Here is a 19,791-nt window from a genome sequence, read left to right as displayed (position 1 = left end):
CGATCTGGATCAAACTTGGACAACGGCATGTCGGAACTGCCCAGAATATACATACATCCACAGCCTGCTGACGTCAGTTTTTCATTAACAATAACAATAGGGCTCCCACCCTTAATGAGAATAAAAACAGAAAAGAGAAAATGGAAATATGCAATAAACCGTACAATATGCTATAAAATGATTATTTCTTTATCTTTCGTCTTCTTGCACACTGGAGTCTGATCAGGGTGTGTTTTAGTGCACTTAGTTTTCAGAGTAGAGATGTTGCTTATATTATTAAATTGATATGAATTGGTGAAAAACCTTCCCTTCCTGTTCCCCAAGGTGCTACTGGTGTTCGCCAAGGAGGACAGCCAGAGCGATGCGTTCTGGTGGGCCTGCGACCGGGCGGCGTTCCGCTGCAACATCGCCCGCACCGCGGAGTCGGCCGTTGAGTGTTTCTTGGACAAGCACCACGAGATTGTGGTCATCGACGGACGGAGCTCCCGCTACTTCGAGGCTGAGGCCATCTGTCGGTGAGCACTTACTGAACGTGTGTGTAGGGTCTAAATCTCTACAGTACTCGGTGTACTGAGTTAATTTGCCGTATGTCAAGAAGGAATTGTCATTGAAATAGCCATTGAATTATTCCTTCACCTCCTTCAAGCTCTTCAATGTTCCTGCTTCTTTTCTGGCTTTATCAAAATAGAAAGGTAAAGTAAAATACTGAGGACATGTTGTAGTGAAGGCCGTTACGTTCCCCCTGTTGGCGCCACCTGGTGTCCACTGAGTGTAAAGCAGGTGCATGAAGCACATCTTCATGGCTACATGAAACACTCCTAAAAGAGTCCCAATAGTATCCCCTGCTACTTTTCATTGTCTACCGCAGCTATTCCAGGGACATCGGGGGTACACCAAAAAATTGCGATTGACATTTTCAAACGGTCCAGGGCAGTCCAGACTCACTCGTGACCTGGGAACATTTTTAAATATATATTTTTTTCCATTAACTGGCAAATGACAAGTTGTGCAGAGTGTGCATCTATCACTGTGACTGCAGCAGCAGGCTGTTTGTAGAGAGAGTGTACAAGTTCCGCTGGTGATGAGAGGTTCGACTCTTTTTGAGTTCATCACTAAGTTCCGTGCGGCTGCATGTGGCTTGTCGGTCTTAACACAGGCTGTTAACATGGAAGCAGCTGCCTTACATGGGATATAATATAGATATCCAGACATCTTACAAGCAAAATTAATACATTTGAATGCCAGTGATCTTTATTGGCATCTAGTTGGTCGAGCCTTTATATATATTTGTAAAAGAAAGTTTACTTTCAGTTTAAATGCATGCATGAAAGCAAATATTTCTATAACAATACGATTGGTTATTTCCTCATCCTTTGAATTGTCTTCCGTCTATGCCAAGAGTCATTATGGATGACTTTTAATTAATTATAATGTACTTATAAAATAATCACAATGTGAAGAAACAACATTTTAAATTTGGGACAATCCATGTTAACTTTGGGATGGTTAAAATCGTGGAGCTATTGAAGCCATTGTGAGCCAGTTCATTCCAGTCCATTTCAGTATTAAAACTGACCGATACATTTGTGTATGTTTTTCTTGCTTGAATGAACTCATTCTGAACTGAATGGAAAACCATTTCAGACTGAAACTTCATAATTCACAATTTCAGGATGGGCCTGAGCTGGTGTGCAAATAGGGTTTAATGTGAGATGGCTAAATAAAGAGCAAAATTATCGATAACTCACACTGTCTTATATAGACGGTATAATATATGTATCTTTGAGTGTGTGTGGGTGAAGGGGTGACCTGACTGTAAAAAGTTTGAGCCTCCCAAAACTTGTAATTTGGACTATGCGCAAGTAGTCACAACCACCGTGGTTTCATGGTATATGTTATAGTTCCCATAGGTTACGGCATTTTAAGGCTCAATTGGATTAAAGGGGAAGCCCTTGAATCCACACCCTGTTGGAATGGAGCATGGTACTTATATACTCTGATTGGCTTAGACGGTGGATAAAAAAATATTGGGCTCTTATGTAAGATTCTTACTGGACAAGATGTCTCCTCTCCCCCTCATCCTGGTGAGCAGGGGAGACCAGCAAGCTCTCAGTCCGATTCTCCTTGATCCAAAAGAAGCATCATGTTCTCCGGAATTAAGGGTGGACCTGGGAGGATAGGTTGACTGGGACAGAGAAATCCATCAATCCATCCATCACTGTGGACCCAGTGTAGCGGCAGAGACCTACAGACATGCTGGAAGATGGAGGATCAATTATTCAGAAAAAGGCTAGTTTAGTTAAAATGTTTAAGATACTAAGCATCCATCCATCCAAAAATCATTTTGTCTTTGCCAGGATGGGGCATATTTGCAATTTAGAGTCTCTGATTGTCCTAACCTGCATGACTCATGAGGTGGAAGGAAACTGGAAAATCCAGAGGAAACCACACAAGGGGATTGTTCAGCAGGGGGGTGGGGGGGTATAACCAGGATACTTTAACTTGCTGTACATTTAAAATGTTTTTAATATTGCTGAGCTTATAGTTCAAAGTAATAAATAAATTCCCTGCAGACAAACAGATCCGTTCATCTTCCTTTCTCCAAAACCAGCCTGAGGTGATTTGAAATGACATATCCCTGATTCCAAACCACTTCTCATCATTCCCATCAAAATGAGGAACTCTTAATCAAAATGATCGCATATGTGCTCTTTTAATGCTTTGTAACTCATCCCGTCTTCTAATTTAGGTCGATCCGTGCCACAAAGCCTTCGGAAAATACGGTCATCCTAGCCGTCGTGCCACAAACGTAGGTGTGCTTTTGCTTGTAAGTAATATTAAATGTAGGTTTATGAAAGTAATTCATGGTGTATCATATATATATGTGTGTGTGTGTGTGTGTGTGTGTGTGTGTGTGTGTGTGTGTGTGTGTGTGTGTGTGTGTGTGTGTGTGTGTGTGTGTGTTTGTGCGTGTGTGTGTGTATATTTTGTTCAATTATTGCATTGCATGTGCTTGTGTGTGTATAGTATACAGTATATGTGTATGAAATATCACATATATATGTAGGTACAATTTCAAAGTTTCATATTTTAGTCAGTTATTTAGAAGTACTCATGGTGTTCTATATGTATTTCTGGTGTTGTTTGGGCGCATGGTAACATAAAGTGTCTTAAATTGTTCAGACCCCAAGACCAGGAGGAGCCGTCTGTCCTGCCACTCCTGTGTGCTGGGTTCAGCAGGGTACGTCTTTTCACATTTCTATAGATGTCAAGAAAAACATATTTATTGCTGTTTACTTCTGAACATAGATTCACACTTTTTTTGTTTCCCTTTGTATGTAAGTCTCCATCCCATAAAGTTGCACTTATACTGTATTTACTGTATGAGTGTGTTTTGGGTAGTGAGAGAATTGTTTATATAAATAAATAAATTAATATATATTATAATAACAACTGTATTTAATAACAACACATATATACTGTATTAAAATAATATAAATATAGTATAATGTTATATATACTGTACATATAATAAAATATGATATTATATTATTATCGATATTATATATTAACTATAATATAATAGTATACATTATAAATTTATAATTATTATAAAATCAGAATTTTGTTTCATTTTTCTGAATGAATCCTAGTGTTAAACTTTGTCTCCCAGAGGTTTGCGGAGAACAGCAGCCTGACAGCGTGCTACAACGAGCTGCTGCAGATAGAACATGGAGAGGTGCGCTGCCAGTTTAAACTCAGGTACCGACTTGAAAATAAAGCGTTGCTTAATCTTATTTTTAATGTGGGTATAGCTTTGATATGTGATCATTTAAATTATTTTATATTGGTTATTGGTTAAAATTATTTCCATAAATAGGGCCTGCAACTCTGTCTTCACTGCACTGGAGCACAGTCAGGAGGCGGTGGAGATCACCAGCGAGGATCACGTCATACAGGTGGGATAAGATAAGATAACACTTTTTAATCCCTTTGTTAATGAGGAAATTCAGCAGTTTACAGAAGTTAAAAAAAAAGGTTAAAAAAAGGGTAAAAAAGGTAGGAAGGTGTAGGAATTAAGTAATAAAATGTGATAGATAGATAGATAGATAGATAGATAGATAGATAGATAGATAGATAAAAATCTGGCATTATACAAAAGACATTATGTAAACAACAGACATAAACTTAAAAGTAACAGAAAATCAATAACAAAAAATATAAAAACAGGAACCATTTGAAATACACCTAACAGTGAACCCAAAAGATAAGCCTAAACATAAAAAAAAATAGTAATGTACAATAAACCTAACGATAATCCTTAAATATAAGCCAAAAAAATTGACAAAACAAACAAATAAAATGAATCAAAATTCCCACAAAAAAATGTACGAATTTTGTCTATAAACCTCAAAAATCAACTTTTATTCGTGTTTCCAGTACGTGAACCCGGCGTTTGAGCGCATGATGGGCTACCACCGGGGCGAGCTGATCGGGAAGGAGCTGACGGAGCTCCCCAAAAGCGACAAGAACCGGGCGGACCTGCTGGACACCATCAACACCTGCATCAAAAAGGGAAAGGTCTGACTAAACCCTCTGCTCCCTTCCATATCCATTCCATCTTCCATCATCTTCCCTCTTTTCCTTCCACACATCTATTGCTTGAATAACGGGGCCTCTGTTTTTGGTGAAGGAGTGGGTCGGTACGTACTACGCCAGGAAGAAGTCGGGAGACAGCGTCAGGCAACATGTGAAGATCACTCCTGTCGTCGGCCAGGGAGGGTGAGCGACCTGTGTGAACCACAAGTTTAAAATGCTCTTCGGGGATGTGTTTGAGTGTTGGTGAACCAAATAGTCACCGACGAATCCTCCTGCTTTTGCTTTCAGTAAGATTCGGCATTTTGTGTCCATCAAGAGGCCCCATGGGGACAACAACAAGCAGGTGAGCGCATTCATTTTGATTCTGTTGTTTCCATTGTTAAAAAAATATATATAATAAAAATGAGGCGTAGCTGGCAGAGCTAGTTTGGTCAAACAACTTGACGGCGCCACACACTTCCAACTTCCAACACCAAATGCCAAAACTCAAACAATGCAAAATAAGTGAAGATAATTTTAAAGTAAATCTAAGAGAAATGTTAAAAGACTTTTAACTGTCTTGGTGGTATTTTTAAAAGAACTAGAGCTGGTACGCGGTCCGTTATTGAACGCTTCAGTATGCCCCCTACAGTGCAATGCACACACGTAAACCACGGTATCACGGCTGCGCGCCGCAGCGTGCCGTCATAGTCCCTGCCGGATTCTCTCTGTTTGCGCGAGAGGTCAATTTTTCTTTCAACTATGCGTGGCTACGCAGCCTTTTCCATAGAAACAAGAGATAAAACTACATAGAAATGTTTCCCACAGTGGGAAAACAACCGCCTGGGATGGCCGTGTCCCTATTTATTACCAACTTCTCGTCACCACGTCGTTCACAAACTAGCCGGTTCTATTGTAGGAATGAAGGCAACCGAGTCTCGCTGGGTGATGAGCTGAGGTGCCCTGCCTCCGTCACATCAGGTTCACGAAGCGAAGGCACACACACACTGGTGTGACTGAGAGGTTTTATTTTACTATTATTATTTATGTGTGAAAAACACTGTTTATACCTATGTTACGCAAAAATCACTCACTATAGTGCTGGTTTTATATTTATTTTTTTATTGTGAAACATTAAAAAAAAAATATATATATATATATATTATATATATATATATATATATATAATTAAAGGAAATTAATATTTGAGTTATCTACTATCCTGAACACCTCCCATCTAATCAGATGAATTTCTGCAAATTATAACAACCCACCAATGAACTTGACCCCCCTCCCCCCGCAGTCATACACACAGAGCGTTAAACTTGTTTTTTGTGGCAGACTTCTATAAAAAAATTGTACACCTTTTTACTTACTTTTAAAAAAAATTCTGTTAATACAGAAAACCGTGATACATACCGAACGGTGAGCCCACGGTACCGTTATCCCAACATATGTGACCCACCGCATACTTTAGGGTCATTTGGCGGCTTTTGACTTTTTTTTCCGCATCATGAATTGTTAATAACAATGGTGTGGCAAACAGTGTTTCTGAGATGATCACCTCCAAAGTTTTCCCCACACCAGGTTCATTCACCAGCTCCCAGAATGCAAATGGGGTTTGCGGACAAACAAAGCCTCATGGCTACTTAACATACTGCTGAATGGGCCAATCACGAACAGCGTTGAAAAGCGTCAACAACACACAACTATTTTTGTTTTTAAAAAACTTTTATTTAACAGTAAGAATAGATATGTTTTATAAAAGTGGAATTCTTTTATTTTATTTTAAATCACCAACCTCAACGGACTTCATCACATCTCCTCCGGTGGTTCTTGAAAATATTCTGTTTCATCATCACATTAAGTTTGAAATCTGCTGTTTGAAGTGTTCTCCAAGTCCGGAGTAATATCAGTTTCAGTGTCGCTGTCGTTCTTTGCGTGGCTGTCGGAGAACTGACTATCATCGCGGAAAATGAAGTCCAGTACGCGCTGCTAACAGTGACTTGGATCTATCGCACTGGTCAGATTAAGGTCCGCGATATGATTTAGATCTTCCTCCACCCGCAGCTCGTAATCCATAACAACGCAGAGTTCTTACCGACAACTGAAACCGGATCCTCGTCTTGTTTACGGAAGTGACGTCAATGACACGCCCCCTCCACTACGACGTCCCCATGAGTAGTACGATTTAAAGGTTGAATTCTATCAAAACGGTTTCACATTGTGACCCCACATCACATGACATATGGAGGAATGATCTTCACCTGGAGGCTCCCTTTGAAGGAAACCATCGATCGGCGTTGTTCAGCGCTGTTCTGCGTCTCAGTAAGTGAACTGCGTTTCCCCATGTAATTTAATTGGAATATTTAACTCTACGGTTTAACATTTTTCTACTATTTATAAATCAAACTCGGTTTTGAAAACTGTGAGAGATTTTAAAAAAACCCCACAAAGGAACACAAATCTGGAAAAATCGAATTTTCCTTCAAATAGGTTTTTTCAACTTATTTGGCTGCTCTTGGCCATTTTAGAAATGCGCAATATGGCGGCTTTTGCTGCGGTGCGTCACATATATCTACACATATCTTGCATTGGTCACCCTGACTCTAAAACATATTTGAAGACATTTCGGATGGGGCCTGCAAATGTATCTCAGTTTTTAGTTATCGAAAAAGGATCTCGTTGTAGTAGATAAACTGAGGGACAAAGAGTTCCATTTCTGTCCATCCCATTCTGAGATATATTGAGGCCCTTGCTGGTTTGTGGCTCTGTTGTCAAGTGAGGCCTGACAACCGGGTGCCACAGCTATTATTACCCCAATCTGACCGGCCGAGTTCTCAGCAAGCTTTCATCATGTGAACCTGAGGGGAAACAGCCACTGAATTCTGCATGTGGTTGGAAATCCTTAGATGTGGCCAAAAAGAAACGTGTGAAAATCCCACCGTGGTAAATGTAGCCGCTGCTTTTAATGGGAGTCCTTCACTTCGGTGCTGAATGGTATTTGTGGTATATACGGTATATATGGTACATATGTGGTTGTAGAGGTGTGTTCTGGCCCAGGGCCAGAAAATGAGAGCGGGGAGGCAGGCAGAGGCAAAACAGCGCTGGTTGGTGTGTATTTGTTCAATGTTCAAACAAAATGCGGCACATGGGCCAAAAGGACAACTTAAAGGCTCGCAGGCGAATAATGAAAACGTCTGATAGATCCGCGCTTAGGTGTGCTCCCGCCGTGACGTGTCCGGCGGCTTGGGTAACGTGCATGTCTCGCCCGGTCTGCACCATGTCCCGTACGCACACCTTTCTTCACTGCAGGGACCACAAACCCTATATTACTTCGTGGTTTAGGACCGGACGCATCCGCGGAGTCCCTCCGTTGATTTCGCCCGATTCGCAACAGCTGAGCGGCCCCGAGACGGGAGCCTGCGCCCGCTTGTCTGCAGCGGCGGCTTGACCACGTTGGCCCGCCACAGTTGTATTTATTGTAATACCGTTGTAGCCACTGAATATTTTATTCTGTAGTACGATCACAACCTTTTTCTGCACACTTTTTTCACAATGAAATAATCCCACGGCACACCCCTATCCTGCTAACCGCTTAAAACAACAGAAACATGTAGAACAAGGCTTGCTATTATGGCCAAGTAATGGCAGACTCAGGAACGCTTTGTTATAGCGAACAAATGTTTTAAATGACTTTTTTTTTTTTTTTTTAATTACTGAGGACTAATTAAAGTCCAAGGTAGGGCTGGAGTTTTTTTTATTTTCGTTACTGTTCGGTACAGAGTCCCTTTTCCTACCTCTGCAAAGACACAACATGAACAGCCAATCGTACAGCAGAGAAACAACCATGTGACACAAACAGCCAATTGTACAGCAGAGAAACAACCATTTTTTTAAAATTTAGTCATTTAGCAGACGCTTTTATCCAAAGCGACTTACAAGGGAGAATAACATTCAATCTACATTGCGAGAGAGACATTAGTGTAAGAATAAATACTGCTAAGTAGTGCTAAGTAATTGTAAGTTAGGAGAGGAGGTACTCTCTGAAGAGCTGGGTATTCAAGTGCTTCTTAAAGACAGAGAGGGAGGCCCCTGCTCTGGTCGTTTTTGGCAGCTCGTTCCACCAACGTGGAACTACAAATGAGAAAGTGGCATGTGACACAAACAGCCAATCCCTATCTCCCCAGCTGCGGTGGTTATCTATTTTTTGTTTACACATTTATTATTTTAATTCACTTATTCAGTATTTAACGTAAGCCATGAGAATACACTTGCGCATTTAGATTATTAATCAATATATATCGTGATATTTATCGACATCGATCAATATAAAAAAACAGACCGTGATAACATTTTTCGCCATATCTTCCAGCCCTAGTCCAAGACAAAGGGTCAATGCATTTGGCACGATTCACATTGAATGGGACTGATTTACTCTTTGCATTATATCAAAATAATTATTTTAAAACATTGAATTAAATGGTTCTCATGAGAGTTTCATTCACAACTCAGAGCCAAATGGAATTTTCCGACTCTTGTTCATCGTTCACTCGAGGTCCTCCCTCGCTCACTGTGCGTTACACCGACTGAATCCAATGAACAAAGAGTCTGAAAACCGAACGACTGCCGGATCTCAAAAAAGAGTTGAACGTTTCATCGCCACGTACAGTTCTCACTTCCAGGGGGAAACTTGTTCTGATGAACCCACACCTGGTATCCTGAGTGGAACTGATGAAATTCATTAATTAGTACAGACTTGCATTTTTGATCTTGCAACACAAGAGCTCATTTCCATTCTGCACTAACAGGAATTTAAGTGGAATCGTTTTAATTGTAATGTTATTTAACAAGCGTCTGATGCATGTAAAAATAATGGATTGATAATATGTGAGGCCAAAAATATATTTTCAGGACAGCACTGACCTAGTGTCCTTTTCCCTAAATCCACTTCCTTTTGGGATCCTTTTCCTTCCCATCTGGATCCTTGGATGGAATCCACAGTTTACATTTTTGTTGAGTTCTTTTAAGTCATTTCTCCTGGAGCTCAAGACTAGCAGCGGGTTTCAGGGTCTATCATAATCTCCAGCTATTTCCCATATACAGTGAAATTAATTTGACAACATTTGTTAGACATTGTTTATGCGTCGCAACCCAAAAAGGCCATTACGTTTGAAGCCAGCTTAAGTCTGGCAGCCTTACATGTCATTATACATGTTTACAGTGTCTTCATGCTGTTTACACAGCCTGGACCACACTAGAGGCCTGCACTGTAGGGTGATCACATTTTTAAACCCGGACCCTTAAGTGTACCACGCGTTCGACACTCTGTTGCGGGGGACTGACTGAGAGAGCCTCCCCGTTATGCACAATGCTTTTATTAGTTTTGTTCAATTATGTGACGGAGTAAAATAATAAACACTATGTAACTTTTACCTACGGCTTCAAAATAATTTTGATGGTACACTGACTTGTAATATGGCGAATGTTTATTTCATTCCCACCCAAACGCCTGTTCTTGCACTATGTGTCTTCTGTGTTTGGGTACGAAACCACAGGGCAGGGGCGTTGCACTTTACTGCCCGCTTCATTGCACCACGCGGTTTGTTTCACCTTCTGACTCACGCGTGTGAGCCGATCTGCCGAGCCAAGCACATCTGGTATCTCCACCACCAGCCGCGGGCCGATCCTGGCTTCCTCTCTCCCCACGGCTCCGCGGTAATCGGGGAAACGGGTGTACATTATATTTGAGTTTGCAACATAGACTGTTATCCAAACGTGACCGATAAGGTTCAAATTTGTCCGGTATAATAAATTATTTTGGGGTACCGGACAGAGTTTTACGACAGTGGCGTAAAAGTGCAATTTCACTCAGAAACTGTAGGGGCGCCAAATACCAAAAGTTACATAGCGCTGGTTTAAACACAATGTTTTAATTTGCTTTATTTGGAGTAATGGGGCACAGGACGCACAGCGGAGTCGCCTATAGGAAGCGCCGCCATTTATCCACACACACACACACACACACACACACACACACACACACACACACACACACACACACACACGCACACACACACACACACACGGATACCCCTGAAAGCACACAATTCATAGGAGTGATGGGAATTACGGCTCTTTTAAGAGGACTGGATTCCAGTTTTGTTTGTTTCTGAGAGCTGTTCAAATGAAAGGCTCTTCGTTCTTTTTTTGTCTGTGTGTTGTGAATGTGCGTAAGCCCATTGGCAAATTACATCAATAACTCATGAAAATATATCATACTCTAAGCATTTTTTTAATGTGTATTTATTTATTCAATTTGATAATATTTTAAAGTTTTACAATAAAAAATGAGGAAATGATGAAAGCACTACAGTGGGGTTTTTTTGTGCAGAACAGTTATAACAGGAGAACAGGAGCCGGCAACTTAAACAAACGGCACAACATATCCGTCTGTAAAACTTGGCAAAAAAAGAACGGCTTATCACCCAGCGAGACTCAGTTACCTTCCTTCCTATAAAAGAGCCGTTCAAAAGAATCTCAACGACAAATATTATATATATATATATATATATATATATGTGTGTGTGTGTGTAAACACTGAAAACAAGTATGATATTATTATTATTATTTGGTGAAAACCAAGACAATTTGGGAGTGAATGATTAAAACCGGGACATTTTAGTGTTTTACAGATATCTGTCGGGACTCGGGACACACAGCTTGAAACCGGGACAGTCCCGGACAAACGGGGATGTCTGGTCACTGTACTACACAGGCAGACATATTTTAGAACCACAACAGGACTGAAACATCGCTCTTATTCCTGTCAAATATATATTTGTACTGGAGCATATGTTTGACTGAAAAGTAAAACACAGGCTGCTGTATCTATGGGAGTTAGAATAAACAACTTAAGACAATAAGCGCATCATTGACGTCTCCCCTTATTTACATGAGGGGGTGGGGGGGGATGTGTCAGATGAGTTGTTTTGAATTTTAACATGACTCTTAATTGGATAATATGATTCATTATTAATAATTAAACTCTGGCATAGCATATGTGTGATCACCTCCTCCTCTCTGCCAGGGCTGTAAACTAAACAGGGATGAAAGATGCAGCGGAGAACATTCTCAGACAGGTCATTCTAATTACAATTTTCAATATTTTCAATGTGCCCATAATTTTTTACTTTTTCAAAGAGGTTTATTGATTATAAAGAAAATGTAAATAATAGGATAATAAAAATAATATGATTATTATATATAGATTATTCATATGATATAATTAATATATATATCTCATTAATTATAATATCATATATGTATTTTTCTCATTATTTTATAAAATTATGTTTTTATAATTTTATTGTTTAACATATTTAAATTTTTTTATAATAGACAAGAGATGTATAATAGTCACAATTATAAAAATATAAAATTATGTGTTTAGTTTTGTCTTCTTTATTAATCTCTTCGGCTTCTATCAGTATTGGTTCTAATGTTGTTGTTGTACTGTGTTTATGACAGATTGCCATTGTTTACGTCACCGGGACCGGAGGAAAGACTCGGTGGACGCCAGGTCACTAAGCTCACGTAGCAGCGATGGTAAGTCTGCTTGAAACATTTTCTGCTATATAATAAATATTGATGTATTTTCTTTTTAGCCTTATTTGTTTTTGCTGATATATACCGTATAAGAGGAGAAGAGGAAGAAAGAATGATATACTTAGGGAGCCGGGTGGAGATAAAATACATTTGCAGGAAGTAAAGAGAGAAAACGTTTAAAAGGAATGGAGGTGGTTATGATGATGATGATGATGATGATGATGATGATGAGAGGGGGCAACGGAGGGAGAAGGTGAGTTCGCTAATGAGTCAGATGGTATTATGGGATGTACTTCAACTGGAGTGATCTTAACTAGAGATATCCGGGCTGATGGCGTTACTTGTCTTCCTCTTTATTACACTTGGACGCAGCCGCTCCTCTAATACCGTTAATGCATAATGTATTTTACTGATTAAGCTTCCATCAGTAAATAATGATGTTTATCAGTGTTTTTCAACTGCTAGTGTGCCGTGAATTTCTTTCAAATTCCACTTAAAACAAACAAATAATGGAACCTAGTCCTTGTGTTGCAAGATCAAAATTGCAAAGCTGTACTAATTCATCAGGTCCAGTCAGGAAAACAGCTCTGCGTTCTTCAGAACAAGCTCAAGTTTCACACTGAAAGTGAGAACTTTTAGTCATGATGTGAGGGTTTGACTCTCTTTTGAGATTCGGCTCTTGACGTGTCACCTGTCAGGAAAAAAGAGTCGTCCGATTTTTTTACGACCCTTTGCTCATGTGATTGAGTGGGTGGAACGCACGGTGAGCGAGGGACGACTTCCAGAACGATGAACGAGAGTCTGAACTGTCTGTTGGGCTCTGCGTTGGAATTCTCTGTAGATCAGTCACATTCAATTTAGATTATGGCAAATGCCTCAACCTATTTTCGCCACAGTAATTATTTTCAGTTTGTACATCGAAGATTCACTGGCTCGCCCACTCTTCTGTTGGAGTGACTCTGCGCTGTGGGATTGTGCTGTGGGATTGTCTTATTGTAAAAGTGCCGTGGCAGAAAAAAAGGTTGGGAAACACTGATTTATATTACTGGCCCTAAACTGTAAACTAAAATATTGTTTTCTTTTTTTTGTTTAGCTTTTTACAGAGACATTATTTGACCGTCAACAATGCAAAATGGTATTAAGCTTTTATTACCCCGTAACACAGCCCCCAGTTTGCAGAACCGAAGATATTCATCAGTGGCGAGGATTCACTCTATGACGATAGAGGCTCCCATCACCAAGGTAAGGTGCATTCTGCCATCCAACACCTGCTTAGAGGAGGAACCCGGGCCAACAAAGCCCCGTTTCAAACAACTGTCGCGATATGTTACACATCCGGAATTCCTCAACGGAGCTTATTGTTTTTTTTATGGTTTCATGGTCGTACTGCACGCTTCCAGTTGTTGCTTAACCAATGACTTGATTAGGTGGATGACAACTCTAAAAAATGCCCCCACTCCAGTGCATTGTATATTCAAACATCCCTTATGGCACAACGGCAATGGAAGCAGACATGTTTCTGTACCCAGCCTTCTTCGGGTTTTCCCGCCTCTGTAAGTGACACGAAAACCATATTTAAGGACAAGGATGATCTTCTATAACCAATCCAATGTTGACAATGCATAGATCTTAAGATCATAATTATTTACATAGCAATCATATTTACGTGTCAATCGATCAGTTCAGCCCAGTTTGGATGCTTTACCAACGACTGTTTTACCTCAAGACCCTAAAAACACAGACAAAAATGTCAACAACAACAAATAAATCCCAAATAATAATTATTATTATTATGTATTATTATTATAAAATTAATATGATATATAATAATTATTATTATTAGTAGTAGTAGTAGTAGTAGTAGTAATAGTAGTACTAGTAGTAGTAGTAGCATTAGTATTATTATATCCCTAGGGTTTCCCATAAATGAAACATATCCTAGTATAAAAATATTTTGCTACAAAAGTGTTCCACATTTGGATACACACCATCAATAAAAAAACTTGAAAAACGAAGGCAACCGCCATGGGACTGCTTGCACATAAACTCATGTAGATTCATGTCAGGGAGCTCCCAAACTTGCCATACTTGTTGCCAGGGTGTATGTACTGTATGTGATTCTTCACCTACAAAGAAAAGGGGATGTGACTAGCTTGATGTATCTTGGATATATAGACTAATAAAAAACAGACTTAGAGCAGGCGAATACAGAAATAAAAAGGGATTTTTATAACAAATGCACTCGTATACTTTTTAACATGTCATCCGTAATTTATTATAGAAGGACGAATGAGGGCTTGTTGGATAGGTATGGTTGCGCCGAATCTGCCAATATAACTCATTTATACGATGCTTTGGCAGTGAGAGGAGGTGTCCTAATCTATATCTATCTATTTAATATTAGTGGGGGATGGGGTTCCTTCCAAGTAGAGATGGATTTATTTCGGTGTGGTTGGTATTTCACAAAACTTCCGAATAAAGTATTTTATTCTTTTTTTTTTTTTGTTCAGGTGATCAACATCATCAACGCCGCCCAGGAGAGCAGTCCCGTAACGGTGGCCGAGGCTCTGGATCGGGTGCTGGAGATCCTCAGGACCACCGAGCTCTACTCCCCGCAGCTGGCCTCCAAAGAGGACGACCCCCACACCAACGACCTGGTCGGGGGGCTCATGAGCGTAAGGCGCCATTTGGATATTTTTTTATCTCTGATCATATTTATTAGCAGGGGGTGGAGGGGGGGTCCCCGGTCAAAGCCATGGACATTTTGATAGATCCCACAGATGACTTTTGCAAATTTTTTTCATTGCAGAAATGTTTCACTTATGATGCTAGAGTCCCACATTATCAAAGAAAGATTATTTATTATTTGTTATTTATTTATTATGCACTTGTTATCACAAAATAGATCCATAAATAGATACATATATAAATACATAAATAAACACAGGGATTCCGCGGGTCCTTAAAAAGTTAAAAATCTGATCATCTGAATTTTAGGCCTTAAAATGTCTTAATTCGCTTTTCAGCAAATGTCCTTTTTACTCCAATTTGAGTGACTGCATGAATGGTCCATATTTAAAGAGTTTTGTTTTGGGTGGTGGTGGGGGGGGGGGCCCTGGTATTATGTTAGAAAATGCGGACACGGCTCTCCGGTTGAAAGGGCTCCAAAGCAGGAAGTGATGCTGCGTTCACGGAAACTCTGAAAACGTTGTGTAGGAAGTGATGCTGCGTTTACGGGAACTCGGAAAACTGTAATTCCTGTCGGTAGCCTCCCCTCCGGATTCCAATTTTCCTTCATATGCTACGTGCTTTTTTTTTTGCCAGTATGGACGTGAAATAGGTCTTAATTGCATTCATATTGGCCTTAAAAAGATCTTGATAAGTCGTAAATTTAACTTGTTGAAACATGCAAATAAATAAATAAACTAATTGAAAAATTTATTAATAAATAAGTATTATAAACAAAGTGTGAATGTAAAATATAATCAATTGATACTATTTTTATTTTATTTTTATTGTTTTCCTCCAGGATGGGTTGCGGAGGCTTTCTGGGAATGAGTACGTCTTTTCCAAAAGTAAGTATCAAAAACCTTCCTTCCTTGTATCAAAGAGACTATGGATAATGTAACATTGTTTATCAAATCTTATATCGTAGTTACATTTCAATTAGTTTAACAAATGAAATATTGCATACTATTGGATATTAAATGTAACCTTTAATTTAATCAGTGAACGGTTTTATTAACTTATTTATTTCTTGGGGTTTTTTTCTCACTTTAATTGTACTGAAAAAAAAATAAGAATGGAAATTAGCTCTTGTGTTGCAAGATCAAATTTGATGTACTAATCTCATTTATCAGTTACAGCCAGATAAGCAGCTTGTGCAGAACATGTTTCACTTTTGAGAATGACGACTCTTTTTTGAGATTCGGTTCTTGACTTGTCACTCAGTAAATAGAATCCTTCGATTTTCCAACTCGTGGTTCATTTGATTCAGTCGGTGTAACGCACGCTGAGCGAGCCCACAGGAGCCAGAAGAGTCGGTTTGAGTCTGAGTTGGGAATGGAGTTTTCACAAGAATAATTTAATTCTGTAAAAAAAAAAAATATTTTGGTGAAATGCAAAGAGTAACTCACTCACATTCAGTATAAATTATACCAAATGCCTTGGCTTTGTTCACCCTTGTCTTTAGTCCTTTTAGTCCTTAGTAATTATTTTGGGTTTGTGAGGGGAGGATTCACTCTTTTGCCAGGGTGACTCCCGACTGCTGAGTCATTTCAACTATTTGTTTGCTCCGAACAAATCGCTTGCGTGTCTTGCATCATTAATAGAAGGCCATGTTACAGGATTTTATTTTTTATTTTTCTCATAAAAACTCTGCTTTCCTTTGTCACTCCAGCGATCGGCATGGTGCATCACTCACATCCCATATACCAATAATCCCAATAATATCCCAATAATTAGAATTGGGGAAAAAAGGCCCCTAGAGAACGTACAGATTAGAGTGGACACGGACGTGGTGGGCGGAGGAGAGTAGTGTTGGGACTTTCATGATGAAAAGTTCGCCACTTTTTACTTGAATGGAATTCTGACAGGCTGCTGGGCTAGCGACTCGCATATTTTTTTATTTTAGTCCATGTCTCCAACACAACAGACCAAATGTACGTGTGTCGTCTCAATTCATGACATAAGATAAATCAACCAGGGGAATAAGTTAAAGTAACAATAAACTTGTTACACATCAGTACACAGTCGAGTCTGATAAATCACATTTTTACACACTTCAATATGGGGGAAGTATTGATGAAATATTGTAATTGATATTGTATAAAATGACTCATTATTACTGTAATCAAATATTCCTCCATATCTAGTCCTACTCGGCTGCGTGGGTCTTGTGGTCTCGGTGCTTGTGGCCGTGTAGAATTGAATAATACATGATTTTCCTCCTTCCTAAACTCTTATATCCGCCAGTGCTCATTCTCTTTTTCTCTTTGATAATCATTCAGTATTACAATTAAGTGTGTGTATGTGTGTGTGTGCGTGTGTGTGTGTGTGTGTGTGTGTGTGTGTGTGTGTGTGTGTGTGTGTTTTGGGTTTTGGTTAGATATGAGCCAGAGCCAGCTGGCCATCCCGGTGGCTCTGAACGACGTCCCCCAGTCCATTGCCGAGATGCTGGACCACGAGGAACGCTGGGAGTTCAACATCCTGGAGCTGGAAGCTGCCACACAAAAGAGGTAGAAGAAGAACGGGTAGGGGTGGGGTGGGGGTGGGGGTGTTCTAATTGAAGGTTAATGGTTTAGCTTTACGGGAAAGGAAAATAGTCATTTGACCCATTGCCAAGTACAAATTTCCGATAAAAGGAATTTGTCATGTTGTAGTTGGTGCGTGTTATGTAATATGAATAAACTAAAAATATAAAATGAATACACAAATGAATTAATGAAGAAAATAAATGCACGAACAAACAAATAAATAAAATAAAATAAAATGAAAGCAGACAATACTGTAGAAAAAAAACAAGAAATACAATATACACCGATCAGCCACAACATTAAAACCACCACTAACAACCACTGATATTGTGTAACACCCCCCTTGTACCGCCAAACCAACTCTGACCTGTCGAGGCATGCACACCCCGCAGACGCTCGATCGGATCAGACCCTAACCCCACCCATGATGTAGAAGAAAATGTAATTCATGCGCATCAATGAGCCATGGGCGCCCATGACCCTGTTGCTGGTTCACCGGTTGTCCTTCCTTGGACCACTTTTGGTAGGTGCTAACCACTGCACACCAGACCTGTCATTTTGGAGATGCTCTGACCCAGTCGTCTAGCCATCACAATTTGGTCCTTATCAAAGTCTCTCAGATCCATACGTTTGCCCATTTTTCCTGCTTCCAACACATCAACTTCAAGAACTGACTGTTCACTTGCTGCCTAATATATCCCACCCCTTGACAGGTGGCATTGGTACGAGTTGAGCAATGTTATTCACTTCACCTGTCAGTGGTTCATCAGTGTATACTGAATCTACGAAATGTGCTCTATATGCACCAGATAAAGATAAAAAATGGTATAAATATGAATGTAGTTGTATATTTCTGTACATGATAAATACAATAATAACAGTACTAGGTTTACAACAGTGTGGACTAATTAGGGTTAGACAAACTAAGCACAGTCTTCATCAATCAGTCAAAGTTTTCCTCGTACTCCTCATAGACCTCTGACCTACCTGGGGCTGAAGGTCTTCACCAGCTTCGGGGTGTGTGAGTTCCTGAACTGCTCGGAGGCCACGCTGCGCTCCTGGCTGCAGGTGGTGGAGGGCAGCTACCACGCCTCCAACTCCTACCACAACTCCACACACGCCGCCGACGTGCTGCACGCCACCGCCTTCTTCCTGCGCAAAGAGCAGGTCAAGGTTAGAGGCAAAGAACAAATTTCCAAAAAACACACAGTGGCAAAGATGTTCGGTGATCCCGTGTGTGTGTCTTTATTAATGTTTACATTTACACACTTTGTTTTACTTGAAAGAGTCCTCTGCTTTCAAACAGATTTTTCGGTTTCTGTGCTGATTAAATACACACAAACTTCATCGCCTTCAGAATCTGAATCACAATCTGAATCACAATCTGTTTATTTTGCCTGTTTATTTTCACCAGAAGGCTAAACAGTCTGAAAAGAAATTGCCAAATATACAAAGAATTGCCAAAAATATAGAACAGAAATAACCACTATTGTCATAAAATGAACATTTCTTTGTAACAATTACTTATATAATTAAAAGTTTTTTGCTTGATATTTTAATATTCTGTCTGAACTGGAAGTAAATGTGTTTATGTTGTGTTAAGTATTATTATTATTATTATTATTACTATGATAAAAAAAAAGTCTTTCTTTTTTATGTTTATTATTTAAAGATATTTTATTCTATTGTTATTGTTATATTATAAAAATATATTTATATATAATTTCTTTATATACTGTATATACGTTTTTCTCTTACTATGTCTATACAATAAATTGCCCGTACACCAACTAGCCGATGTTACACAAAGAAAATCGTACTTATTACTATTAATTGGTGAAAAATCTCAAAAGAATGAAATCATTATGGTACCGTGTTACCGTCCTGATAATGTCCTCCTCTGCCGGCGTTGTTCTATTTCAGGGCAGTCTGGAACGACTGGACGAAGTGGCGGCGTTGATAGCGGCCACGGTGCACGACGTGGACCACCCCGGGAGGACGAACTCCTTCCTGTGCAACGCCGGCAGCGAGCTGGCCATCCTCTACAACGACACGGCCGTCCTGGAGAGCCACCACGCCGCGCTCGCCTTCCAGCTCACCCTCCGAGACAGCAAGAGCAATATCTTCAAGAACATCGACAGGTCAGCCAGGGAAAAGGTTTCAGGACACATCATCGTGGCGCTGAGTCTCCCCTTCTCCGATTTCAAATGCCACTTAAAATACATCAGTGACGGAAACCAGCTCTGTTGCAGGGCCGTAGTAATTTGTTAGTTCCTGTCAGAATGCAAGCTTTGTATTTATCAAAATAAGCTCAAGTTTAACACTGAAAGCGAGGACTATTAGTGTGATA

At 39.8% G+C, this 19,791-nt stretch overlaps 1 protein-coding gene across 1 annotated transcript in view; it reads left to right on the top strand.

Annotated features, from left to right (window-relative positions):
- pde8b (phosphodiesterase 8B) overlaps positions 1 to 19,791 on the top strand; it is a gene marked incomplete at both ends in the record, with an annotated part of 35,187 nt that overhangs the window by 10,319 nt on the left and 5,077 nt on the right. The window contains 16 exons of the mRNA XM_080017373.1: positions 325 to 515; positions 2,750 to 2,809; positions 3,184 to 3,241; positions 3,674 to 3,762; positions 3,881 to 3,959; positions 4,441 to 4,581; positions 4,694 to 4,782; positions 4,888 to 4,942; positions 11,669 to 11,720; positions 12,109 to 12,186; positions 13,352 to 13,428; positions 14,697 to 14,861; positions 15,716 to 15,761; positions 17,294 to 17,423; positions 18,416 to 18,614; positions 19,365 to 19,582. Of these exons, the coding sequence (XP_079873499.1) occupies positions 325 to 515; positions 2,750 to 2,809; positions 3,184 to 3,241; positions 3,674 to 3,762; positions 3,881 to 3,959; positions 4,441 to 4,581; positions 4,694 to 4,782; positions 4,888 to 4,942; positions 11,669 to 11,720; positions 12,109 to 12,186; positions 13,352 to 13,428; positions 14,697 to 14,861; positions 15,716 to 15,761; positions 17,294 to 17,423; positions 18,416 to 18,614; positions 19,365 to 19,582 (1,727 nt within the window). The remainder of the gene's footprint in view (positions 1 to 324; positions 516 to 2,749; positions 2,810 to 3,183; positions 3,242 to 3,673; positions 3,763 to 3,880; positions 3,960 to 4,440; positions 4,582 to 4,693; positions 4,783 to 4,887; positions 4,943 to 11,668; positions 11,721 to 12,108; positions 12,187 to 13,351; positions 13,429 to 14,696; positions 14,862 to 15,715; positions 15,762 to 17,293; positions 17,424 to 18,415; positions 18,615 to 19,364; positions 19,583 to 19,791) is intronic.

This window comes from Zeus faber (assembly GCF_960531495.2).
Source record: "Zeus faber genome assembly, chromosome: 17".
NCBI classification, from domain to species: domain Eukaryota; kingdom Metazoa; phylum Chordata; class Actinopteri; order Zeiformes; family Zeidae; genus Zeus; species Zeus faber.
This window is presented reverse-complemented; position numbering and strand designations above follow the sequence as displayed.